The 22,301-nt window shown below is 35.2% G+C and overlaps 5 protein-coding genes across 8 annotated transcripts; 2 read left to right on the top strand and 3 right to left on the bottom strand.

The window, feature by feature from the left end:
* Positions 1-748: 748 nt before the first annotated feature.
* On the bottom strand, positions 749-5,974 carry LOC118030480 (protein GLUTELIN PRECURSOR ACCUMULATION 3). 2 transcript variants are annotated; one of them, XM_035034611.2, is made up of 16 exons: positions 5,825-5,974; positions 5,642-5,739; positions 5,417-5,558; positions 5,299-5,327; positions 5,083-5,179; positions 4,956-5,011; positions 4,725-4,832; positions 4,572-4,628; positions 4,147-4,238; positions 3,663-3,747; positions 3,164-3,316; positions 2,427-2,500; positions 1,841-2,005; positions 1,650-1,762; positions 1,384-1,474; positions 749-990 (listed from the first exon to the last, which is right to left on the bottom strand). In XM_035034611.2, exons 1-16 carry the CDS (start codon positions 5,884-5,886, stop codon positions 931-933), a joined length of 1,482 nt encoding a protein of 493 aa, XP_034890502.1. In that variant the 5' UTR covers positions 5,887-5,974; the 3' UTR covers positions 749-930. The 2 variants fall into 2 exon arrangements, with proteins under 2 accessions (XP_034890502.1, XP_034890501.1); XM_035034610.2 differs by having other exon boundaries at positions 1,650-1,765.
* A 612-nt stretch (positions 5,975-6,586) lies between these two features.
* On the bottom strand, positions 6,587-7,271 carry LOC140955855 (UDP-glucosyltransferase 29-like). Its single transcript, XM_073410873.1, has 2 exons — positions 6,934-7,271; positions 6,587-6,815 (listed from the first exon to the last, which is right to left on the bottom strand). The coding sequence occupies exons 1-2, from the start codon at positions 7,269-7,271 to the stop codon at positions 6,587-6,589; spliced, it is 567 nt and encodes a 188-aa protein (XP_073266974.1).
* Positions 7,272-7,927: 656 nt separating this feature from the next.
* LOC118030483 (mogroside IIIx synthase) lies at positions 7,928-9,591 on the bottom strand. The gene has a single exon (XM_035034614.2). The coding sequence runs from the start codon at positions 9,442-9,444 to the stop codon at positions 8,092-8,094; it is 1,353 nt and encodes a 450-aa protein (XP_034890505.1). The 5' UTR covers positions 9,445-9,591; the 3' UTR covers positions 7,928-8,091.
* A 1,652-nt stretch (positions 9,592-11,243) lies between these two features.
* LOC118030484 (uncharacterized) lies at positions 11,244-15,739 on the top strand. Of its 3 annotated transcripts, none has more exons than XM_035034615.2 (6): positions 11,244-11,474; positions 11,607-11,693; positions 12,394-12,514; positions 12,636-13,063; positions 13,560-13,893; positions 14,406-15,739. In XM_035034615.2, exons 2-6 carry the CDS (start codon positions 11,659-11,661, stop codon positions 15,540-15,542), a joined length of 2,055 nt encoding a protein of 684 aa, XP_034890506.1. In that variant the 5' UTR covers positions 11,244-11,474; positions 11,607-11,658; the 3' UTR covers positions 15,543-15,739. The 3 variants fall into 3 exon arrangements, with proteins under 3 accessions (XP_034890506.1, XP_073267232.1, XP_034890507.1); XM_073411131.1 differs by having other exon boundaries at positions 11,610-11,693; XM_035034616.2 differs by lacking the exon at positions 11,607-11,693.
* Positions 15,740-18,230: 2,491 nt separating this feature from the next.
* On the top strand, positions 18,231-18,782 carry LOC118030503 (uncharacterized). The gene has a single exon (XM_035034639.1). The coding sequence runs from the start codon at positions 18,231-18,233 to the stop codon at positions 18,780-18,782; it is 552 nt and encodes a 183-aa protein (XP_034890530.1).
* Positions 18,783-22,301: the final 3,519 nt, after the last annotated feature.

A 22,301-nucleotide genomic window follows, 5' to 3' on the forward strand; every position in this document is an offset into this window, starting at 1 on the left:
AGAAAGAATACATGGAAGCCCTGGAATCTTTCAATGAAAAGAACAAAGAAAATGCTCAGCTAGGTACAACTTTCTCTGATTCTTCTTCTTCTTCGTTGTTTACTTTTTCTTGGCTGGTGACTGAGAGTGGAAGACAAAGGATGAAGAAGCTGGAAGAACTGAACAAGATCATGAAGTCCATAAGCTGAATACGTTTGCCTTCTAGGATCTCACTGCGAGATATTGTATTCATTACGTACTGATTTTTCCTTAAAAAACTTTTTTTTTTTATGTGCGAGTTCAATGATGTTGTGTTTCTTCATTGAATTTAACTTAGTTCAAGTTAGTAGCCAAAAGCAAGCCCTGCGCTTAAACCATGAAGGTCTGACTTAAATGCAAAGAAATGCATGACCATGGATCAGAGCTTGATTAAATTCAATGTCTTTGTAAACCCATTTTGGAGACTAAGGAGATTAGGGAAAAGCATGTTTGATCCACTTGTAATTCATGTATTATAAATCAATCAAGAAGAAAATTATATCTTGTCATAATAACAATTGGCTTCCACGACTCACAATTCAAAAGCCCTTATGATTTATAATCCTTAGCAGTGTAAATTATATAATTACACAGTGATTCAATCATTTGTTACTTCCATATTTGTTCGATCAATTCACAAGAGTTAAAATTTAAAGTAATTTTTGTGTGAATTGGAAACGTAATCAATAGCCGAATATGTTTCAAACAGTCACATTCCTAAGAAAAACAATTTAAAAAAGTAATAAAAAAGAGAGATAAAATTATGAGACAAAAGAGTTATTGACCTACTGGTTTACATATCATCTGCTTTCGTTCACCCAAAGTAAAGCAAATTTTCCAGTTTGAAAGAGTTACCATGCGATACAAACTCCTATAACGATTTTGACACAAAGGGCATTCCCGAATTGTTTTTCAATCAGATGAAAGCTGTTTGTACTCTTCCAGCAACTTTGGGATATCATCCATACGCAACTGAAATTCCACAATCAGCAACGAGCATGAGATTAGGGAAGCACTAAAGAGAAGCACAAGGACTGAAAATGGATAGTGGTGATGTTCCATATAGGAACTCGTCACACTTAGAATTATATCTTCACAATGGGCATTCATGTATTCATTCTACAAACTGATCTTCATTGAATAAAGAAAAGAGTTCATATGGTATTGTCTGGTAGAACAATATTTAATTGCATGTTATGTTCATTAGTGAGGTATAGTAATTGATCCAGCACCCTTATCATCTGATTTACTCCAAGATTTCCAGCATTATCCATGAAACTTAAGACGTGTCTAAATCCTCTAAAATTTTGCATAAAATCAACTAAAATGACAAACAAGAAGCACATTGATTTACACAACTCGTACCTTAGAAGCACTTTTAATGTGATAAAACCGATGAGAGTCTCTCCCAAGAAAACGAGATTCCGTGGGGTTTAAATCAGCACCACCATTTGCTCTGTCACAGACATACACAGACTTCAAGAAGAATGCACAGCTTTTTACATAGACAACTTGAAGATGAACTGAGGATCCACACTACTGGCAACTGAAAATACTACTAATTGCAACTACTGTGACATTTTGAGTCAAGTGAACTGACAAATACATGCTGAGGATCTGGTCATTCTTACAAGTAATGGCGAGTAATCAGGCGTTGGTAATCACGAAGCAAGGGCCCTAGCTCCTTGAGTTTTACTGAACTTGGTGCAGTCTTCCTCCAGTGGTCACGGACTGCCTGAATTTCCTTCTTCAATCACAGAGAATTTTATAAGTCGAGTATGCTAAATACTGAAATCATAAAATATAGATAGTTGGGAAAAACCTGTCCATTATTGGAAACTTCATCTCCAATCAGCCCTGAGGCAAGTTCAAGAAATTCTCTGTCTTCCAACTCATCTACAATTTGAAGCCCAGAACTAGAGACTGAAGCTGAAATTTCTAGTCTCTTTTGTAATTCTAATATAGCAGATCCTTCGCTTTGGCTTTCCTGTGAAACATTTTGCAGGGCATTCACATATTTAGAGGGGAAAATAAACTGACCTGATCAATACATGATAAAATAACAACAGTAAGTAAAATTTTAAAGTCCTAGTGCATATTGTTTCCTATTCGGAGCTTCATTACAGATAGTACAGGCAGTCAAACTTTACAAATGCCAAACATAAGACTCACGAAAAGTTCCAAACTGCACCTGTACCATGTAATAAATTTCGAATTGAACCTAGGTTGATTCTGAAAACTGGAACTGCTTAAGCTAACAAAGCTGATACTAGCTAACTTAGGTTAGTCTAATCAAAAGGCAAAAAAAAAGCAGAGAGAGAGAGAGAGATGCTTGGGGAGCTACTTGACCGGTGGCTGTTAGAGAGTTTAGAAAATTAAGGAGCTGAGATGGGCCATTGCCTTTTTACCTTGCGTGAATGGACACTATCATCCTTATTTTGTGGAAGAGCTTCTAGTGGAGATCGTTTTGCAATTGGGTCCCCTACAAAACAGATAAGAAGAGGCAACAAAGTAGCAACATTATTGGCTACATAAAATATCAAACTCTGGACAACAGAAGAAACTGATCAATTGTACTCCAACACAAATCAATGATAACTTGAATTCTCAAGCACCATGTGAAATTGTTGAATCCCGCAATCTTGCTCCTTTCTCATGTGATCTTCTTTTGCAGATCAGCGTTTTGTCAAATGTCTATATATAGTATGTTCCTCTTCATTCATCAGAATTGCTAAATTCTTCTTTTGTTTCAAATATTGCTTTCACAAGACTTAATTATGTTTTTTCAATAACAAAAAATTGTTTACTTTGTTCAACAAATTGTAAAAAAAAATGAAGAAGATTAACAATTCATTAACAAATCAGAACACATAACTCCGTCTTCTATTAGTAAATCTGGAAATCCTGTATTAGTTTTCTCATATCATTTATGGTTCCATGCCATAGTTGTTGACTCTTCACTCGCACGCCATGGTTGTTAGGCCTCCAATAATTTGTACAGAAAACTGGAACAGAATAAACTTCGATGCATAGAAGAATTGATAACTCAATCAGGGAACCCCCAAGAGTAAAAGGGCCATTTATGACTTAACCACAATCAATGGAGTTCAAGGACATGCACGTTACTTAAAAGTAAATCTAGTACCTTCTGGAACCAACCACCATAAATCTCCATAAGTTGACTTCCCATCAAAGCCTCCAAATAACAGATATCGTGAACCAACACATGTCATAGAGTGGTATGCCCGAGCAGGAGGAGGATCACCACTAGTAGGTAAGCGCCTCCACTGTGCAGACACTGAAGAAGGAACAAACAGGTTTAAACAAATAGTCAGGAGAAGAAAAGGTGCATAGGAGGCAGAGAAGAAGTAAAACATTTCAAAATCACTGTGGCAAAGAATGGTGAAACAGGAAAAGAAAGAAGACAGCGATTACCACACACACACAAATAGTGAGGGCCAATCATTTGGATCAATAATCTAGAAACTTTTCCAGAGTATTTTTCATTATATAACTATATCCATCAGCAGTAGCAGGTAAGTCCAATTATATGGTAAGTCCATTCACAATTATCAGCACCTTCAATTATTTATATCTTACACTATGTCTAAAGAGTTCAAGAAGGAATTTCAAGAAGCACATACCCCTGTCTAAAACAATGCAGTCGTTGTAATAAATGTCATAACGACTCAACCAACCACCAGTACCATGCCCTCCAAACAGCAAGAGCTGAAAAGATAAAAGTTTTAATAGCCAGAACTGCTAACTATCAATAGAGAACTTTCATAAAATGATCAATTCATCACATAAAAGACTAAAAGTCACAGGCCGATCAGTGCAATGTGGCCATAAAATTACTTGCCAAGGAACATGGGTATTAGAAGTTCAAGAACATGTTTCCTCGTGAAATATCTACTTGAAGGTGAACTGTAATTTCTGCTACCCACAAACTTACTACACAAACATGATTGCATTGTGTAACAACAGAAACAACCCCAGAAATTATACTACTCAAAATACATTCCATGTAATATTAACACATACATGCAAATTGAGGCAGAGCAATAACCAATATCAGCATGTAAGAAAAATAGCAAACAGAATAGGAACAAATGCAAATGTAATTACATAGTGCCCTCCAGAAGTTACAGTATGACCACAACGAGGAGATGGTGCTTGACCGGGAAGCTTTAGCAATGTCCACCCTGGTGTTTCATTCTCTTCCTTGCACAACAAAAACATAAAATTAACTCAAATTAATTGATTGACAATACTCAAGAGTGAAGCAAAAGTAGAATGTCTAAGGGAAAACTTTCAAGCTCTTGAGAAAACAACAAATGTATAATTTAAAGAAATGACTAGAACATGGAACTTGCAGCATCTTATATAAAAGAATGGGGCAAAATGACCAGGATAGAATATAAGAGTTTGGTGAGATAAGGAGCTTTACTATGCACAATCTAAAGCAGCGCTAAAAAGTATTATCTAAAATAGAATGGGTGAAATGTATATGAATCTTCAACTTAAGATGCTGAAATGAGTTGATGCTCAACCTTCCTCGATAAGACCCTTCAGAGCCCATAAATCCCCCATGATTGGTCCGCCGCCACCTATCAAAGTTAAGAACCTTCCAGTCAGTTAAGAGTATTATATGAATTAAATAATGAAACCCAATTATCAAACAAAGATAAACAGTGCTGCATCACCTCTTCCACCATAGACAAGCAATCGTTTCTCAACCATGGTAGCTGTATGGCCACATCTAGGTGGAGGCAATGTTCCTGTAACTGCCAGCTCCATCCACTCAAGTGACACTGTTTAAACAAGCATTCTCATAAAAACACAATAACTGAATTCGAAACGAAATAAAAAGTCTCCCTAATAAAATGTCAGTAGACACAGGGAGAGATTCCAAAGCCAGAGAGCAGAGAATTTACTTGTGTCCAGGACATAGATATCTGACAACCACTTCTTGCCATCCCAGCCACCATGCCTGCATTAAAAAATATTTCTCATTAACTACATCTCGCTGTATTGAACCACAGAATATACTAAAATACCTACATGACAATCTTCCGGTTTCCAATAGACGAAGCTGCAGCAAAATCCCTCGGTGAAGGCAAGTCACCCAAACCGGTCAACTCTGACCATTGCCATATCTCTGAAGCAATTATATTCAAACCATTACATCACAAATACATAAATTCAAAAAACCCCATTTCACTGATGAAACAAACTACCAAACCAATAGCACAAATACATATATACATTCATCCTTACCCGTATCAAGAACCCAAAAATCACCCAACCTGGACATCAATCAAACAAATACCATCATCAATCAAAACACAAATGGTGCACACTGCGGCTTTACAGACAAGATTTGCAATGCACAAACCTTTTATTACTGAACCGGCCACCGAAAATGAACATATTGCAATCAATAGAAACAGCAACATGAAATGCTCTAGCACTAGGTCCCACTTGTCCATCATCAGACCCACTTCCACTACACTCTGGCTTAAACCATAATTTATTCTCTAAACAACAAATCAAATCAACACTAATTCAGCACTTGATAACTCTTTTCAGACAAAACAAATTTTATGACAACGTTCAGTACCCAGATCATAAACTGTGATGTCGGAGAGAAACTTCTTGTCGACAAGTCCACCAAACACAACCAGCTTCGATTTTCCGACAATAACAGCGGTGTGACCACTGTTTTGTAATATAGAAAAAATCACAGGCTCGATCAAAAAAAATCATTAAAAACATCGAGACAGAGAGAAAGAGAGAGGAGTACCTGCGAGGTTGAGGCAAGGTACCGGAGAAGTCAGAGGGAGAAGCTTGAATCCAGTAATACATTTTTGGCTCTGGCTATGAAGTTTCTGTTGGACTGGTAAGTGAAGAAAAGAAAGAGAGGGGGATCAAACTGAACTGCTGTTGATCTTGAATTTCTTTTTTACGGGAATAAATTTTATTGGGAGCTGGGCTATGCGAGCCGAGCCCGGATACCATTTAATTAAGTTGCCCAGATAAGAAGCCTGGCCCATTAGTAATCTTTTGAGTCAAATATAAATTATTACGGCTCTTAAGCTTATTATAAACTTTCCTTTTTCCTTCTAATTAAGGTGTTTTCAGATTAGTTTATAGGTAATTCATCAATTTATTGTGTAATTGTTAAACCTTCCCCAACTAAGTGGGTTGATTTGAAATCTTGCTCTCGATATAACGTGTCTAAAAATAAAAATAAAAATAAAAATAAAAGTGTTTTTATTATGTTCTAATATTTTAAAATTTAAAGCTTGATTTAAATTGAGTTTATAGTTAATAAGCCTCGATATATTATATTTATCTTTATCATGAAAAATAACCAAGTTCTATCTATAACAGTCAAATATTAACAACTCACTCGTATGATCCGATATGATTGCTTAAGTTATACTTTGTTATTTAATTTCAAATCAAGAATAGCAAGAACATGGTGTCTTCCTTTATTTATTAAAGTTTTATTGCAGACACAATAAGAGCAAATGTGGGCTCCGAAAAGTTGGATTGGACCAACCTAAAAGGGGTTGTGTGTTTTCCTGCCAACAAGATGAACCCAATCATTTACTACCTCGTCTATTTCTTGGCCTGCCCTGTCTCTTATGCAGTCACTCAATTCTCTGGCTTTCTTCCTCAGATGCTCTCCTGTTCCTCGAGGAAACCTAAGGACCCGTGTAATGTTTACATTGCTGAGAAATAGGCCAAGTGCTAGCTCTTCCCTATCCTCCTTTGACAGATAATTCTCACTGCCAAATGCAACATAAATGACTGAGGAACATGGGTCTCTCTTGTTAAGCCATTCTGTGATTTCCCTTTTTTTATCATATTCTGCAAAAGGTTCTTGAACAAAGTGGACCGACCGGCAAAACCCTCTTCATGGTTACAGCTGAAAGATCATCTAAGTATTTTCCCTCAATCTCTCTCAAACTCCTGACCAACATGACTCCAGAGGATTGTTCCAGGTGCTGAAGAATTCTGTCCTTAATGAAAAGAAAATCTTTCGCAGAATCTTGAACAACAACACCTGACTTCTTAAAGGCATGAACTGCAACAGAATTTGCCTTATTGCCACTAACCACGAACTGAACAGTTGGGATATTCAGTGATAAAGCCAGTGCTGGAGCCCATGGTTGAAAGAAATCACAAATAAGAAAATCTGGCCTTAATTTTGTCAAAATGCTGGAGAAGCTACTGCTTGCCATATCAAATGCTTGCATCAAGTTTCCCAAGAGATGATTCGGCAGGCCTTGTGTGGTAATGAGGATGAAGGTCAGGCGATGATGGAAGATGAAGCTCTACAAGCTGTATTGAAGGGAAGTTCATCTCCAGTAGGTTTTCTTTGATATGGCCAAGGTTAGCAGGCGATGAACAAAGATAAAAGTAAAAGTTTCTCTCTGAAAAGCTTCTTGGCTAGCTCCAAGAAAGGAAAGGATGAATATGACTATATGCTAACCATGGAAACATTCGAACCCTCACAACACTCCTTTTTGTGGCATCCATATGGGCTTGACACTGCTCTTTCTTGATTTTACCAATAATTAGATGGACAAGAAATAGTAGAAGTGTGGGGATAAGGCTATGGCACCCTCTTGTTTGTAATTTTTTCTTGCATTGCAGTACGTACATATATACATTTAAAGAAGAATTAAACGTATGGACAAAAAAAATACTGTGAAAAATATTTTTTTAATGATAAAGTTTGGATATAAAGTTTAGTAAAATATTTGACAAATTATGATGATGTATGCAAATCCATGTTGAATCTTTTTCATAATGAAATTGTTTGACAAAAAAAATTTAATCCTCCTCAAAGTCAAATAAAAAAACGAAAGCAAAAGGATTAAAAAAAACTTAGAGATACAAGTATAAGAATTTATATCTTTATTTTTTTCTCGATCAATCACACTTTTTTTATATTTGTTTTTTATCCTGCCATATTAACCAAATACAATATCGTCTACTTCGCCTTATTCAGATCCAAAGCTTGACTAGCAGCTGGCTGCAGAATCAAACAAGATAAGATTATTTTGGAGGAGGAGGTCCAGAGCTCTGACTAAAGAGGTGATTTGCTTCCCGGCCACAAAGTTTGACAAGCTCATTTACTACCTCGTCCATATCTTCATCTTCTTTGCCTCTTATACTCTCTCTCAATTCTCTGACTTTTCTTCTCACCTGCTCTCCTGTTTCCTCCACAACCACTTCTCTGACCACTTTTGCAACCTCTTCTCTTCCAAGTTTGCCGTTCTGCTCTCTCTTGATTTCCAAAGCAACACCAACCTCCTGTAAAAGCTTGGCATTACATGGTTGATCAACATGCATAGGCATGGCTATTATTGGAACACCGGTTTCCATGCTTTCCATTATAGAACCCCAGCCACAATGACTCAAAAACCCACCTGTGCTAGGATGATCCAAGATTCTCTTCTGAGGAGCCCAGTCTTCAATGAACAATCCCTTTTCTCCAACCATCTCAACAAGCCCCTCTGGCAAAGCTTCTTCTGCACTTATTTTCTCTCCCTGAGGAAACCTGAGGATCCATATAAAACTTACATTGCTAAGCAGCAATCCATGAGCTAGCTCTTCTCTGTCTTCCCTGGACAAGTAACACTCACTGCCAAATGAAACAAACAAGACTGAGCTTGGGTCTTTCTTGTTGAGCCATTCTATGATTTCTGTTTTCTCATTTTCTTCTTCGCTAAGTTCCTGAACAAGTGGACCCACTAGGACAATCTTCTTCATGGCTAGCGCTGAGAGTTCATCTACATATTTTCCCTCTAACTCCTTAAGACTTCTAATCAGCATGAGACTACTGGATCCTTCCAAGCATTGAAGAAGACGATCTTGAAGCGTGAGGTTATCGTTTTCATAATCATATTCACGTGGATAATTAGATCGCAAGGGGAGAGCAGTGCTCCCTGATATCTTCACGAGATCAAGCAGAAAACAGTAAGGCATAGCAGCACTAACCATGAACAGAACGGTTGGGATTTTAAGTGACAAAGCCTTTGCAGGAGCCCATGGCTGTAAGAAATCAGAAATGAGCAAGTCTGGCTTTAATGCAGTCAATATTCTGGAGAAGCTGCAGCTTGACATATCAAGGGCTTTCATCAAGTTGCTCAAGAGATGTCGGGGCAGACCTTTGGTTGTGTGGTAGTGAGGAGGAAGCTCGGGCAATGATGGAAGATGGAGTTCTACAAATTCTACTGAAGGTTCTTTCTCTTTGATACATGCAAGATTAGCAGGGGTTGAACAGAGGTAAATGTAAAAGTTTCTCTTTGAGAGCTTCTTGGCCAGCTCCAAGAAGGCATGTATGTGACTATAAGCTAACCATGGAAACATTAGAACTCGAATATTGCTCTTACTTGAGGTATCCATCAAGATCAACCTTGTGATCTTTCTTGATTTTGGGCTGGTAGAAGATGAAAGTAAAGTAAAAGAGGAGAGGGGAGTCTTAAAAGGAGCTTTTACTTTTAATAATCTTAATTTTCTAACCAAAGTCAAATCATATCCTTGAGAGAGAAATGTATGGTTTCTAGCCAAGGATAAACAATGTGCGGAAAAATCTGACAAGACTTTCAACGATGGATCATTTCCCTCGGTGCTGAATACCACTTGCAAACCAAAAGAGTCCCTAAACTATTTTATTAATTTGTTCATTAGGTCTTCAAACTTTTAAAAGTTCCTAGTTATCTCTCTGATCATATTTATACTCGAAAACTTTTGATTTTTTTATTAAAATTTCTTCTTTTTTTTGGATATTAGCTCAATTTATTCTTAAATTGTCTCTAAAAATCTAATTATTCTTAATTTATTTTTATATTTTTTAACATATATTTTCATCTAAACCGATAGAAATGCACTCGTATAAAAAATCAAATTTAAACAAATCTATTAGAAAAAATAATTTAAAAGGGAAGAATCATGATTTGGTGTTAATCATGGAAGAGCATTTTTTCAATTTGAATAAAAAGGTGTTTTAAAAAATAACCTACTCATTTAGAAACTGATTAGAAGCCATTATATTTGAAAGGATAAATTAAAGAAAGATAAGATGAATTAATCCCTGAGAAATTTAGACAAAAAAACTTAATTGATAAATTCTAAATGTTTTATGATTCAGATAGAGACAAAAAAAAAAAAAAAAAGCTTATAAGTTGAGGATTTTTCTTGAGGTTGGTGCCATAGTAGACCCGGTCTGGTTCAAGGTCCAAGTCACGGGTTTTGATCTGGTCACCGGGTTGTCCATGTTAATTTTATTTTATTTTAATTAAAACAATATTGTTTTAGTGAAAAAAACAAAAGTTAACGAGTTGCAATAGGATTTTTGACTGGGTTTTGCCAGGTCAGCCTGTTAAATCACATCGAGTTTTTTTTTTCTTTGTTTTTTTTCAACTCAATCCAATTTTAGTTTTGGATCTACTTGCCGAGTCGGCCGGTTTCAAAAGTATAGATGGTGCTTTCTGTTTTAAACTGGGATGCCTTTATTCAAGATTTTCACAATGTATTTGTGCAGCACACAGGTATATGTTAGATTCGGTAAACTTGAAAACAAAACGATTTCTTTTAACACTGGAGTATGCAATCAAAAAATCATTTTCTTTTATTTTCCATCTCAAATTATTACACCAACAATCCAACGTGCTAGACAGATCGCTGTTTTAAAATCTCATCTGACTCTTTGATCTATAATTTGGATGTCTAGGAATTTAGACGGGTTAAATTTTAATAAAAATAAAAAAATAATGAACTTAACATAATCTGATTAAAAATAAAGTTCGATTCGTAACTTGATCGGCTTATAAAAAACCTAATTAAAGATCCAGAATTAACTTGAACCATGATTCGGTACTTGATTTGAATCTACTCTCGGGACATGGAGATGGTTCACGCCTTGCTGTTTATCTGTCATGATGATCCACTTACCAATATGATGTCAGCTTGTTGATGGAGGTTCATGGTCCAAAAAAAAAGAACAGATATTAAATTAAATTAGAAATGAACCAATTAAAAGAATTCCGAAGAAAAAACAGAGAACCTGGATCCTCAATGGCATTTTATATTTTATTTTCCATCTCAAATTCCCAATTTTTTTTTTTTTTTTTTGCGGGTAAACTTCGTTATAAAATTAGAGAACTAATAATTTTATTATCCATGGTGTTTATCCAGTGAAATGGTTATTACAGCAATAAATTAAAAGATATAACCATAGGAAAGGATGACCAAACAAACATAAGATGACAATGGTCCCATCATTGCTCAAAATGGTCTCAAAAAAGAAGCTTCTTTGTTCGTTCCCAACATACCCAAATTCTCTCTCTCTCAATAGTTTTAGTGAAAGTGAAAGTCTTGATTGCCATTTCAATTCCATGATGATGGAGTTCTAGTTTCTCTCGATTTCTACCAAGGTAGGTCCCGGCATCATCTTCTTTGTGTAAATCACACTCTTAGGTTTGGTTTTAATTTCTTTTATTTTGAGGGTACTTTAAAAGTTTAATTACTAAAATGGAAGTTCATTTTCTATTTCCTTTTTCGCACAGGAGCTAGTTTTTGCTTTCTGGGTCTTTGGTTTTGGGTTTGTATTGTGAAGATATGAATAATTCTGATCAGGAGAAGCAAGATCAGAGGTAAAATCCATCTGTTTTTTTTTTTTTTTGCGTGGTTTTGGTCTAGTGAGGTACAAGTTTGTGTTTTTTGTGGTTCTGGGTTATTGGGTTAGTTTTGTTTGCTTTTGTTGTGTTTATTCAGTTGGTTTCTGAGCTGATTGTCTTTGAATTGGTAGATTCTTGTGAGTTTTTAGAGTAGATTGTATTGCTTTCCATCGTGTTTTGTCTACGAGAGAATCGTGGAAGTTAGGGAATGGGGATTTTGGTAGAATATTCATGCTTGTGTGTGCACATTCATGGCTTTAGTTATGAGCACCAAGGTTTTGATTCATTTGTTTAGGGAGGATTAGATTGCTGATAAAATTGTACAAAAATGGAAGGACTTTGTTAGCTTGGAGTGATATATTGTTCATTGTTTGTGAAACAAGTTAACTGATCATTATGCTGCTCATTAGCTTAGTTGATATTGAAGTTAGTGTTTTCCAGAAGAGCGACAGAAACCATAAGGTTTCTTTCTTCCCATCTTCACCCCTTTTTAGGCAAGTGAAAAGAGAGGGTTTTAGAAGTTTTTTTTAAAAAAATTACTTTGGATTAGTTATCAGTCAGCTGAAAACTGTTCTGTAGTTTTGGAAATGGCAGTGGTCAAAATTTTTGCTGCGAATTTGGTTGGAAGTTTACCAATTCTTGTTCGAGTTTTCATTGGCTTACCCTCATTCATCAGGATCCGTACTAGCATGGAGGATTCCACGGCTACAACTATTGAATTTCTTCGGGCACGGTTGCTAGCTGAAAGATCTGTGTCAAGAACTGCAAGACAGAGAGCTGATGAACTAGCAGAAAGAGTATGCTTTGAATTTATTTTTCCGTTTTCTTTTTAGGAGGGGGTGGGTTGGTTTTGGGGACTGTACTCTCTTGTTTCTCCTTTATCACCTATTATGAAGTCTAAACTTGTTTAAGAATTAGGTAGCAGAACTGGAGGAACAGCTAAGGATGGTGTCTCTTCAAAGACTGAAGGCTGAGAAAGCAACAGCAGATGTTCTTTCCATCCTGGAAAGCAATGGGATCAGTGACGATTCTGAAATCTTTGGTTCTAACTCTGATCAGGATACTCCTTGTGAATCCAAAGTGGGCAAGAAGACTAAACAAGAAGAGAGTTCTGTCATTTCAAAAGTGACAAAATATAAGTTGGAAGAACATAAAGGTTCTGGTCATGATTTTTCCTCATCACAAGGTAGAAACTTGTCTTGGAAAGGCCGCAAGCATAGCCCACGTTCTCTTGAAAAGTGCAAGGATCCATCTCTGAGGAGACGGAGCAGTTTTGCATCTACCAGTTCTTCCCCTAAACATCACCAAGGCAAGTCGTGCCGCCAAGTAAGAAACAAAGAATCAAGGTTAGTTCATCTCACATCTCCAATCATAGTGTGGAACCATAGATTTAAGCAATTACCCGGCACTCTTTTTTTGCTAATTTATTCCCCTTTTCTGAGCCCAGGAAAGCAGCTCCAATGTGATGCTGTTGTTCTTGTTGTTTTTTCACTATAAACACAACATAGTTTGTCACATATAGAATTTGAGTAAAAACTTGGAATCAAGCGTAACAATTACCCTTGGAGTCATATCTCTCTCTCATATACTGATAAAGTTCTATTTAACACTCTCTGAATAGAATAATACCATGTAGACACCATTTGCTTAATTGTGATTCGAATCAAACTTTCCACATTGCCAGGGAAGAAAAATAAACAATCACCTTGCCAAGTCATTTTCTACTGCAAGTCCCCTAGGTTGTCCTCTTTTTCTAGTTTTTGCATGACGATGTAGATAATTATTCATTCTGGGTTCTATCCTGTTTATACAACATAAATAATTAGTTGTTTCAATTGTCAGATTGACAATTGGAGCATTTAGGACCAATCCAGACAAGGTTGATTCTCCAGAAAATGGAGTTGCTACCACATCAGAAGTTTTTCCTAATTGCTCAGAACCTGAGGTGGAAGGAATTGAAAATGGAGAAGAGAAAACTTTACCCCCAGTATCAGATGGCTTAGAAAATGGACAGCGTGCAGATAGTAATGAGCTGGAAGACAATGTGTATGGCAGTGATAGAGACATGGAAAAAGCACTTGAACATCAAGCACAGCTCATTGACCGATACAAAGCAATGGAAAAGGTTCAAAGAGAATGGGAAGAGAAATTCAGAGAAAACAATGGCAGTACACCAGTAAGTTTATCGGAACCTATATAACTAATAAACAATTAAATTGCTTTCAGATCAAGTTGATAACATGCCAATGGCATCTGCACATTTTAAATTTAGTGCTTTCTTTGAGGGGGAAAAAAAGAGTTTCAATAAATAGGAGCAACTTTAAAATAAGGGACGGCTAATACTCTGAAAGAACTGTTAAGATAATTCCTAGGGTACAATGATTTTAAGCAAACTGTTGAGTATAATCTATGTGCTGCAAATGAGAAATGTGCTTAAAATATCTATGTTTGGACTGATAGAATCTGCCTGTAAAATAGTAAAGAAAGAAAGGAAATTTTCCTGGTGTACTAGTCAATCTGCAATTCTAAATTCTCTTTTCATTCATCGTAATAGTTAAGAAGCAACCATGCTGATAGATTATGTAAAAAAAAGTAAAATAGTTTCTTTAAACACTTTTCTCTTACCATGAATCCTATTCCCATAAACATTGATTTTTTTTATTTTATTTCTTGGTCATAATGATTTAGGATTCATATGATGCTGGAAACCGCTCAGATGTCACTGAGGAAGGCTATGAGATCAAGGCACAAGTTCAACAACACACTGGGACCATAGCTGCCCAATCCAACGGGGCAAAGTCAGAAGTTGAAAAGGCATCTAACATTCAACCTAATGGCATTCTACCACCTTCACATGTTAATATTGGGCAGTTACAGAAATGGAAGAGCAGTAGTGCACCTACTTCTGAATCCCCAGCTCAAGATTTTGCATTCCGCGCAGAAAAGCGAAAGCAAAATGAAAATGAAGAGAGTCTTGGGAACAATTACCATCCATCTCCACACAGCTCCCACGACCATCCACAGTCACACAGTTCACATGATTCCCCTGGGAGCCAATCTGCAACCAGCTTTCCATCTAATACAGACAGTGGTTTCAGCAAAGGGCAATTTTCTGGGAGGCAAAATGAACTCTATGCATTGGTGCCACATAGAGCATCCAATGAATTGGGTGGTGTGCTGGATGCCCTTAAACTAGCACGGCAATCGTTGCAACAGAAAATCAGCACATTACCATTAATAGAAGGTGGATCTATTAGAAACTCTGTTGATCCTTCTCTTCCCCCTCCAATACCAGGCGATAAAGTAGATATTCCCCTCGGAAATGCTGAACTTTTCAGACTTCCATTTGATTTTTTGGTTGAAGGCAGCACTCGAAAAAACCTTGTTAGTCCTAGTGCTGGATTAAGTTTGAGAAACTATTATCCTGATACAGGAGTTCCAGCAGCTGCCAGCAATCAATTTGTCAGCAGATCTTACTCGGCAACTGGATCGAGATTTCCTACAGAGGATCAATTTCTGGCCAGTCAATCTTACTCAGCAACTGGATCGAGATTTCCTACAGAGGATCAATTTCTGGCCAGTCAAGATGTCGAGGGTGGATCAAGAATCTCTAGTCAGAGGCCTTTTTTTTATCCTTATTTGGATACAGTTTCACCTCCTTCAGCCAGATATAGTTATCCCACAAATCCCTCTTATCCCGACCCGATGCCACAACTGCCGTCAATGGAACCCCCTTCCTTCCTTCCCAGGACGACTGCTGGTGTCCCTCCAGCAGATCATTTCTCTTTCCCTGATTATCATATTAGACCAAACATGTATAGATAATAGCTTGCTGTTAAACACTCTACTAGGTTTTCGATGATTAGCTTTACCAACAATGTTTCAGGAACAGCGATTTTGTAGCATAATAGTTAAAATCTTGGTCCTTAAAGGGCAAATTTGTATTACCGCTGTATGATTCAGTGTATCATTTGTTGTGAGATGGAATTTTGTAAAAGAGATTCAACCTGCTTCAATTTTTACTCTTGTTTCCCCTTGCACCATTCTATCATCTATTCATCTCTGCAAGCAGCAATCCATTTTCCTTCATTGTGTTAATGCTAGATGTCCTAGAAACGCTTATAATTTAAGTTTTCTTTTTCTTTTCATCACTACATACTCAGTACAGTGGGATCTGATGCCCGGTATGTTCCTCCTGAACAGGGACTTGGACGAATGCATAGAGTATAAGACAAACTGGTGGCTTAGGGCTTGATAACTGTAACGTGTATGCATCTACATGTTCAAGAAGCGTAGCGTGGTGACAAAGGACTTGAGATCTGCATAGCAGATCTCGAGTTCGAGTCAGGGCGTGCACCTCTTGTAAGAGCCTGGGATAGCCGGGGTTTTACTCACTCACCTAGCCCCACAAAGTACGTTTTCCGGAGAGATGGGGTTTTCTCAAATCCAAAAAAATAAAAAAGAATCTACATGCCCAGCAATCCAGAACTCCAGGGCTGATCTTGGACTGGAAAGGGTTTAGCATGGCTCCCGTGTAAATCCAGTATTTTTGTTGGATCCAAAACAACTGTGCACTGCACCTAACAGTCTGCAGATTGCCCCCAGCCTCCAGCCCCTCCCTTTTTTTCTCCTTTCAACAGAGGCGGTTGCATGCATGCAATAAAAAAAGTCCCATAGTCATAGACATGGATCTATACCAGAATTTTGGCATTCACAAGAAATTTCTCAAAGACTACCTTTGATAATACCCTGCTCAATTCATCATCAAAAGTGGTGTTATTCATAAACCATACCTTTTTTTAATGTCAATGAAACATGAAGTATATTATAATTAAGTACAATCGTGTGGAAAACCGTAGCCCATCCACAGTGAATATTTGTGTAGAATTATAGCGAAACTATTCTTTTATCCTTTATCTTTTAATTTTTAAAGTTTTAATTGATAAGTACAACGGTCTTTGCTCATGACCAATTTGTCATTCTTGATTTGTTTGAGGGCAGCATCATTTTAGTTAATTTTTTAATAAAAGTGAAACTATTTTTTTATTTTTTCATTGTCTTTAGAGAGTAAACAAACAAAATCTTTGGTACAGAGAATGTATGGTAATTTCAATTTTATCATAAATAATTAAATTACACTAGTACCCTTACTTATGCAAATTTGCAAATTTGTTAGCCTAGGTTGTTAGGGTTTGAATGTCATTTTCTAATTTATTTTTTTTGTTATTGTTATTTAATCCTAGGGGTATTTTTAGTTTTGCACACAAAAAAAATCACTGACAACAGTGGATGAAATCAAGCTTCCGCCACATCATTTGATGTGTCTTAGTGTCCTCTTTTTCTCTAATTGATGTCTGTATGGTAGTGAGATATAGTTTGACATCAATTGATTTTTATTTTTTATTTTTTTTCTTCTCTTTTTTACTCAGAATGCGTGCTGGACATGCAAAAAATTATATCGGCTCTTTAATTTATTTTTCTTTTTTATTCAATCCCCTCTATCTTAATTACAATTGCTTTATTTATATTAATTGTTTTTAATTGGATTTTATTTTTAATTTCATCTTTGGTTGTTTGATTTTTTCTTGTTTTTTTTAATCAAATTTGGTTCTCAGTATTTTAATTACTATTTTTTTTTTCAATTATTTTCTTGATTTATTTGTTTTTCTTCAATTCCACCTTTCTTTGGTCATTGAATTTTTATGTCAAGTTTGGTATCGATTCTTTTAATTGTTATTTTTCTTCATCATTTTTTTAATTGATTTATTTTTTTTCAATTTCATCCCTAAACATTTAATTTCATTTAAATTTCCCCATAACATTTAATTCCAGTTGTTTTTTGTGTTGAATTAATACTAATTTTTTTATTTTGTTGCTATATTAAAATTTAGTTTGAGATCTTATATATTTTTATATATGCATACTATCTTTATTATATTTTATTATATGTAAGTGTCGACTTTATGGTACACAGTTATATTTTTTATTTGATGTAAAAAAACATATTAATAAAACCTAAACATTAATTCTTTTAATTTTTTCCTAGCAACAAACTTTATCCAGCAAAACACGGGTAACATAAGCCAAAAGACAACTGACTATTTTAATAATCGGATTCTGATGTGGACTGGACAAAAGGGGTGAGGGCTGCTAAATCCATTGACCAAAGGGATGAGAGCTGCTAAATCCATTGACCAATCCGTACCCAAGCCCAACTTCCAACAGGATCTTACCTCGATATTTACCTGGAGAAGAACAGGAAAGTCAGCACGCGCTTCTTGATCAAGTTGACAAAGTCGTAGCTAGCATAATCTGATGACTTTATCCATGGTTGGCGGTTGCTGAACTGGTATTTTTCCTTCTTCTATATATACCCCAGCAAGACCTCTCTAGCCATTCACAGATCCATCAAAAACCGAAGCAATCTCTTGCATTATCTCATCAACTCCAGAATTACATCTTGCTCCATCTTGTTATCTCAACGTCTTCTAAGTTAATTCTAACATTAAGATCATGTCTGAGGGCAATCTTCGTGACGCTCCCTTGGTGTGTCCTGAACTGGATATTTATCAGTTTGGTTATCCAAGGTGTGATACAGCAGATTCCATGGCATCAAGCTCCAATGATTCTCCTTTTTTAGGCACATATGACGATTTGTCACTGTTGGAAAGTGGCCTGTACCAGCAGAAGTATGGTGATATCAGTGATAAATTCTGTAGAAATCAGGACAAGGCATGGGAATCCATTGATTCAAGGCTCTTCATGCTGCTAGAATTCTTTAGAGAACTGTTTTTTCGAAGAACGGAAGTTTTCAAGAAATTATTTCCAGAGTTGCATGATGAATTTCTGGGGATGTTCAAGAAAATTGGTAACATCAATTTATACGTAGAAAAACCTGGTGAATTCAAGACTAGGGCATTATGCTTGCAAAGGAGCTCGAGTGTTGGCTCACCAAGAACACCTTCGAGAAAAGGAGGTGAATCGCCATTAAGGCTCGAGAGGTTCAAGGTTCGCACGGTGGTTCCTGGCGGCGGTGGCCAGGGTGACAGAGGTGCTTCTAATTAAATCCACATTGACTGGTCCATGATTTGTTGCAAAGCTTGAACCGAAACAGTATTTTTTTTTTTTTTTCAACAGCACAGTTTGTTCAAAGATACAGCAATTCTTTTATTCTTTCATTCATTGTTCAATGTAAATAGTGGTAATAATACCGCTATTTGTTTGTGTATTGTGAAATTTCTTTCTATAAGAAGGGTTTTTTTTCTTTCTTTCTACACGCCTACAGTGTTAATCCTTCAGAAATATTTTTTTTTGTAATAACATAGATATTGCACCCATTCTTTTTAGAGAGTCAAATAAACACCACACAATTGTGCAGTCAAGTCGATACAGATACTAATTAAAATAAATTAACCATCAGTCTGGCCGGTGGCTTACGAGCGTCCTTGGATTGCATATATATTAGAATGAATGATCGAGTCAATATAAAATGGCAATATTTATATATATAAAAAAAAACAAATAACATAAAATAAAGTTTGTTTTGAAGAATATTTTTTTTAAATAAATTAATCTTGATTTTCATCAAATTGTCGATTGACCTGGTTAAACAAAATTAATTCCAAGTTGAATTTCTTTAAAATCTAATCTAAATCGAGCCGCATCAGATTTAATAATTGTGATTACAAAACGAGGGAGGGAAATGGGAATGATTGCACTGTTGCATATCCGAAGGAGATAATGCTTAAATCAAACTTATTTTTTATTTTTTATATGGTTATTGCAGTATCAAAAAATTATTTTAGCATCAAGTTGATATCAAAAAAATATTATAGCATTGTGGTATGGTTTATTTTTAAAAAAGTTTAGTTAAATAAAAAAAATATTTCAAAAAAAAACTAGATTATTAAACATTATAGAGTCAATGACTCAGTTTGCAAGTTTGGCAAGGTAACCTTGACTATCTTAGTTCATAGTCTGGCAGGGTACTTTTTTTTTTTTTCTATTTGTGCTCGACCATGTAGACATCTATTTTTCTTTCTATCATTTAGTTACAAAATATTTTTGGAAAAAAACTTGCTATTAAATTTCAAAAAGTTAATGGAACTATTGACAGGTTTGGTGAGTTTAACTTCTTCTTCTTTTTATATTTATTTTTTTATTTCATACTTCGATATTGATTTGATTAAGAATTAAGTTTTAAAATTTATTTCGTTTTGTTTTCCATGAAGTTATTATAGTTTTTTTAAAAAAAAAGTCTTAATATTAGTTTGATACTTGATTTTGCGATTGTCTATTTTTATTATTATATATTAAATAAACAATACTTTAGAAGAAGAAAAATACATTAATCACAATATAATATATTACATGGTTTTGATGTGTGACTCGAATTACTCAACTCACATGTTTACTCATCGAATCATATATGTTTTTTATTTGGTTTTTGGTCCTTTAATTTTTCTAATTATTTTTTATTATTATCTTAATCTTATTAAATATTAGATTGGTTGAGAAATGGAATTCATGGTTTATTTTTATTTCCTCTTTCTATAGGGTTATCACAATCTCAAATAAACATCTTTTTTAGGATTAGTGCTTGATTTTGCAGACATCTAATTTTATCATAAAATTAAATAAAAATGATTTACAAGAACAATAAAGTTATTAAACTCGTTAAAATTCATGACTCAAGTCGTAGGGTGATCAAGGTCGATCCAATTTAGCATCATTTCAATATTAAAAAAATTATCATATTAAAGTATTTTTATAAGATATTTTATATTTTTACCAGTAATTTTAGTTATCTTTAACCCATTAAATTAAATTATTTATTTTGAATTAGCTCCAACATAATTTATTTCAAAATTATAGACAGGTAAGGAGCGGAGTTGTCAAGTTTTAAAATCAAACTACTTAATTGAATTTAATGACACTCTTAATTTTTTTTAATAATTTTATCCATAGTAAAGCACTAGTAATAATTAATTAACATGGGATATTGCTAGGAGCCTTGTATTTAAGGTTGCCACGCGTGCAAGGAAAAGAACGGACCACCTGTAATAAAGGCCGAGGGCGACAGAGCAATAGGGATAATATGGGTGGTCCTGGTCCAAGGATGGTTGGTTGAGCTATGGACCAGAAACAGTGCATGAAGGCCCAGATAATGTGAGCCCCGCCATGTCTCAATTTCAAATTCTGTTGTCTAAAAAACTTATGTTCCTTCTAACAAAATACTCAAACTTATTTTTTGAACTCCATTGATGAGCTCTGTGAATTTTAACAAAGCGAGATGGATAATATTTATACGAGAAATGGTAAAATTTCTTTCATTACTATTACTAGAAGTTTTAAATGCGTTTTTCTTATAATAAAAATCTTAAATTCAAAATCTCTAGATCACTTAAAAAATTTAATGGCGTTGGTGTTTTACTCTAACCTAATTTATAATAAAATATGTCTTAGACAATAGTAAAATTAATTTTATGTTCTATGGTAAATAAAATAAGCCTTTTGGGTGTGAGTGTTAATCTTTTTTTTTCATAGCAAATATAATTTCTTCTCTGGAAGTCAGCAAATAATAGAATTGTTGACTAAAAGTTTTTTTTTTTTGACTTTGCATACGTTTCTTAACAATAAAAATATGAATTTTCCCCGTATTGTGTTGTTGGTTAAGGTTATTTCAGATTCTACTATACAGTATATATACTTATTTAACATTTGAAGAGATAAAATATAAGCTTAGTATTCTTTTAGTATTTTTGTACTTTCATATTAGTATTTTCTGTAATTGCCAATGTCATTGTGGTATCTTGGTATTTTTTTCATATTTTTTCTAGAATTGTTTTCTAATTCTTAAAGTTATTGAAGTATGCTCAGCACATCCTAGTATGTGTGAGTGGCATCTGCATCATTAAGGTAATGCGTGTGACACTATTCAATGGACATAACTGGTTGTCCGCTGTCCTTTTTATTTGTAGAAGTTTTTGTTCTTTTTAATTTAGTCCTTCAATTACAATTTCTCACATGTTTGGCTTTTCACCTCTAACCACATTTTTTTTTTTTTTTAAATTTTTGCACTCAACACTTTTGTTCAAATTTTTTATTTTAATTTCATCATTCAATCATATTTTTTGTTGTTTATTTTTTCAATTAACACTCATTCGTACCCAAGCCTAACTTCCAACAGGATCTGATAAAATAAGCGGCACTTGCAAGTGACCACTTCCCCCCCCCCAAAAAAAATAAAATAAAACCATGAAAGGCTACCATGACTACTTATAGCGTGTTTGACAGTGTGGTAGCGGTTGCTTTTCAAATAGTTTTTCGTGCCAATGATGTGACATCAGCACATTAAAAATGATCCAAAAAGTACAAAAAAAAAAAAAACTACCTTACACTGGTCCGCTTGATGAATCTGACCACAAAAAACTCCTTCAAAGAATAAAGTTGACCGGGTTTTTTCTCTGGGAACGATGGTCAGGATTTGGCTGTCAAAACTTGATTCGTAGTTCGATATTTACCTGGAGAAGAACAGGAAAGTCAGCACGCGCTTCTTGATCAAGTTGACAAAGTCGTAGCTAG

This window comes from Populus alba, chromosome 8, assembly GCF_005239225.2.
Source record: "Populus alba chromosome 8, ASM523922v2, whole genome shotgun sequence".
Lineage (NCBI taxonomy): Eukaryota > Viridiplantae > Streptophyta > Magnoliopsida > Malpighiales > Salicaceae > Populus > Populus alba.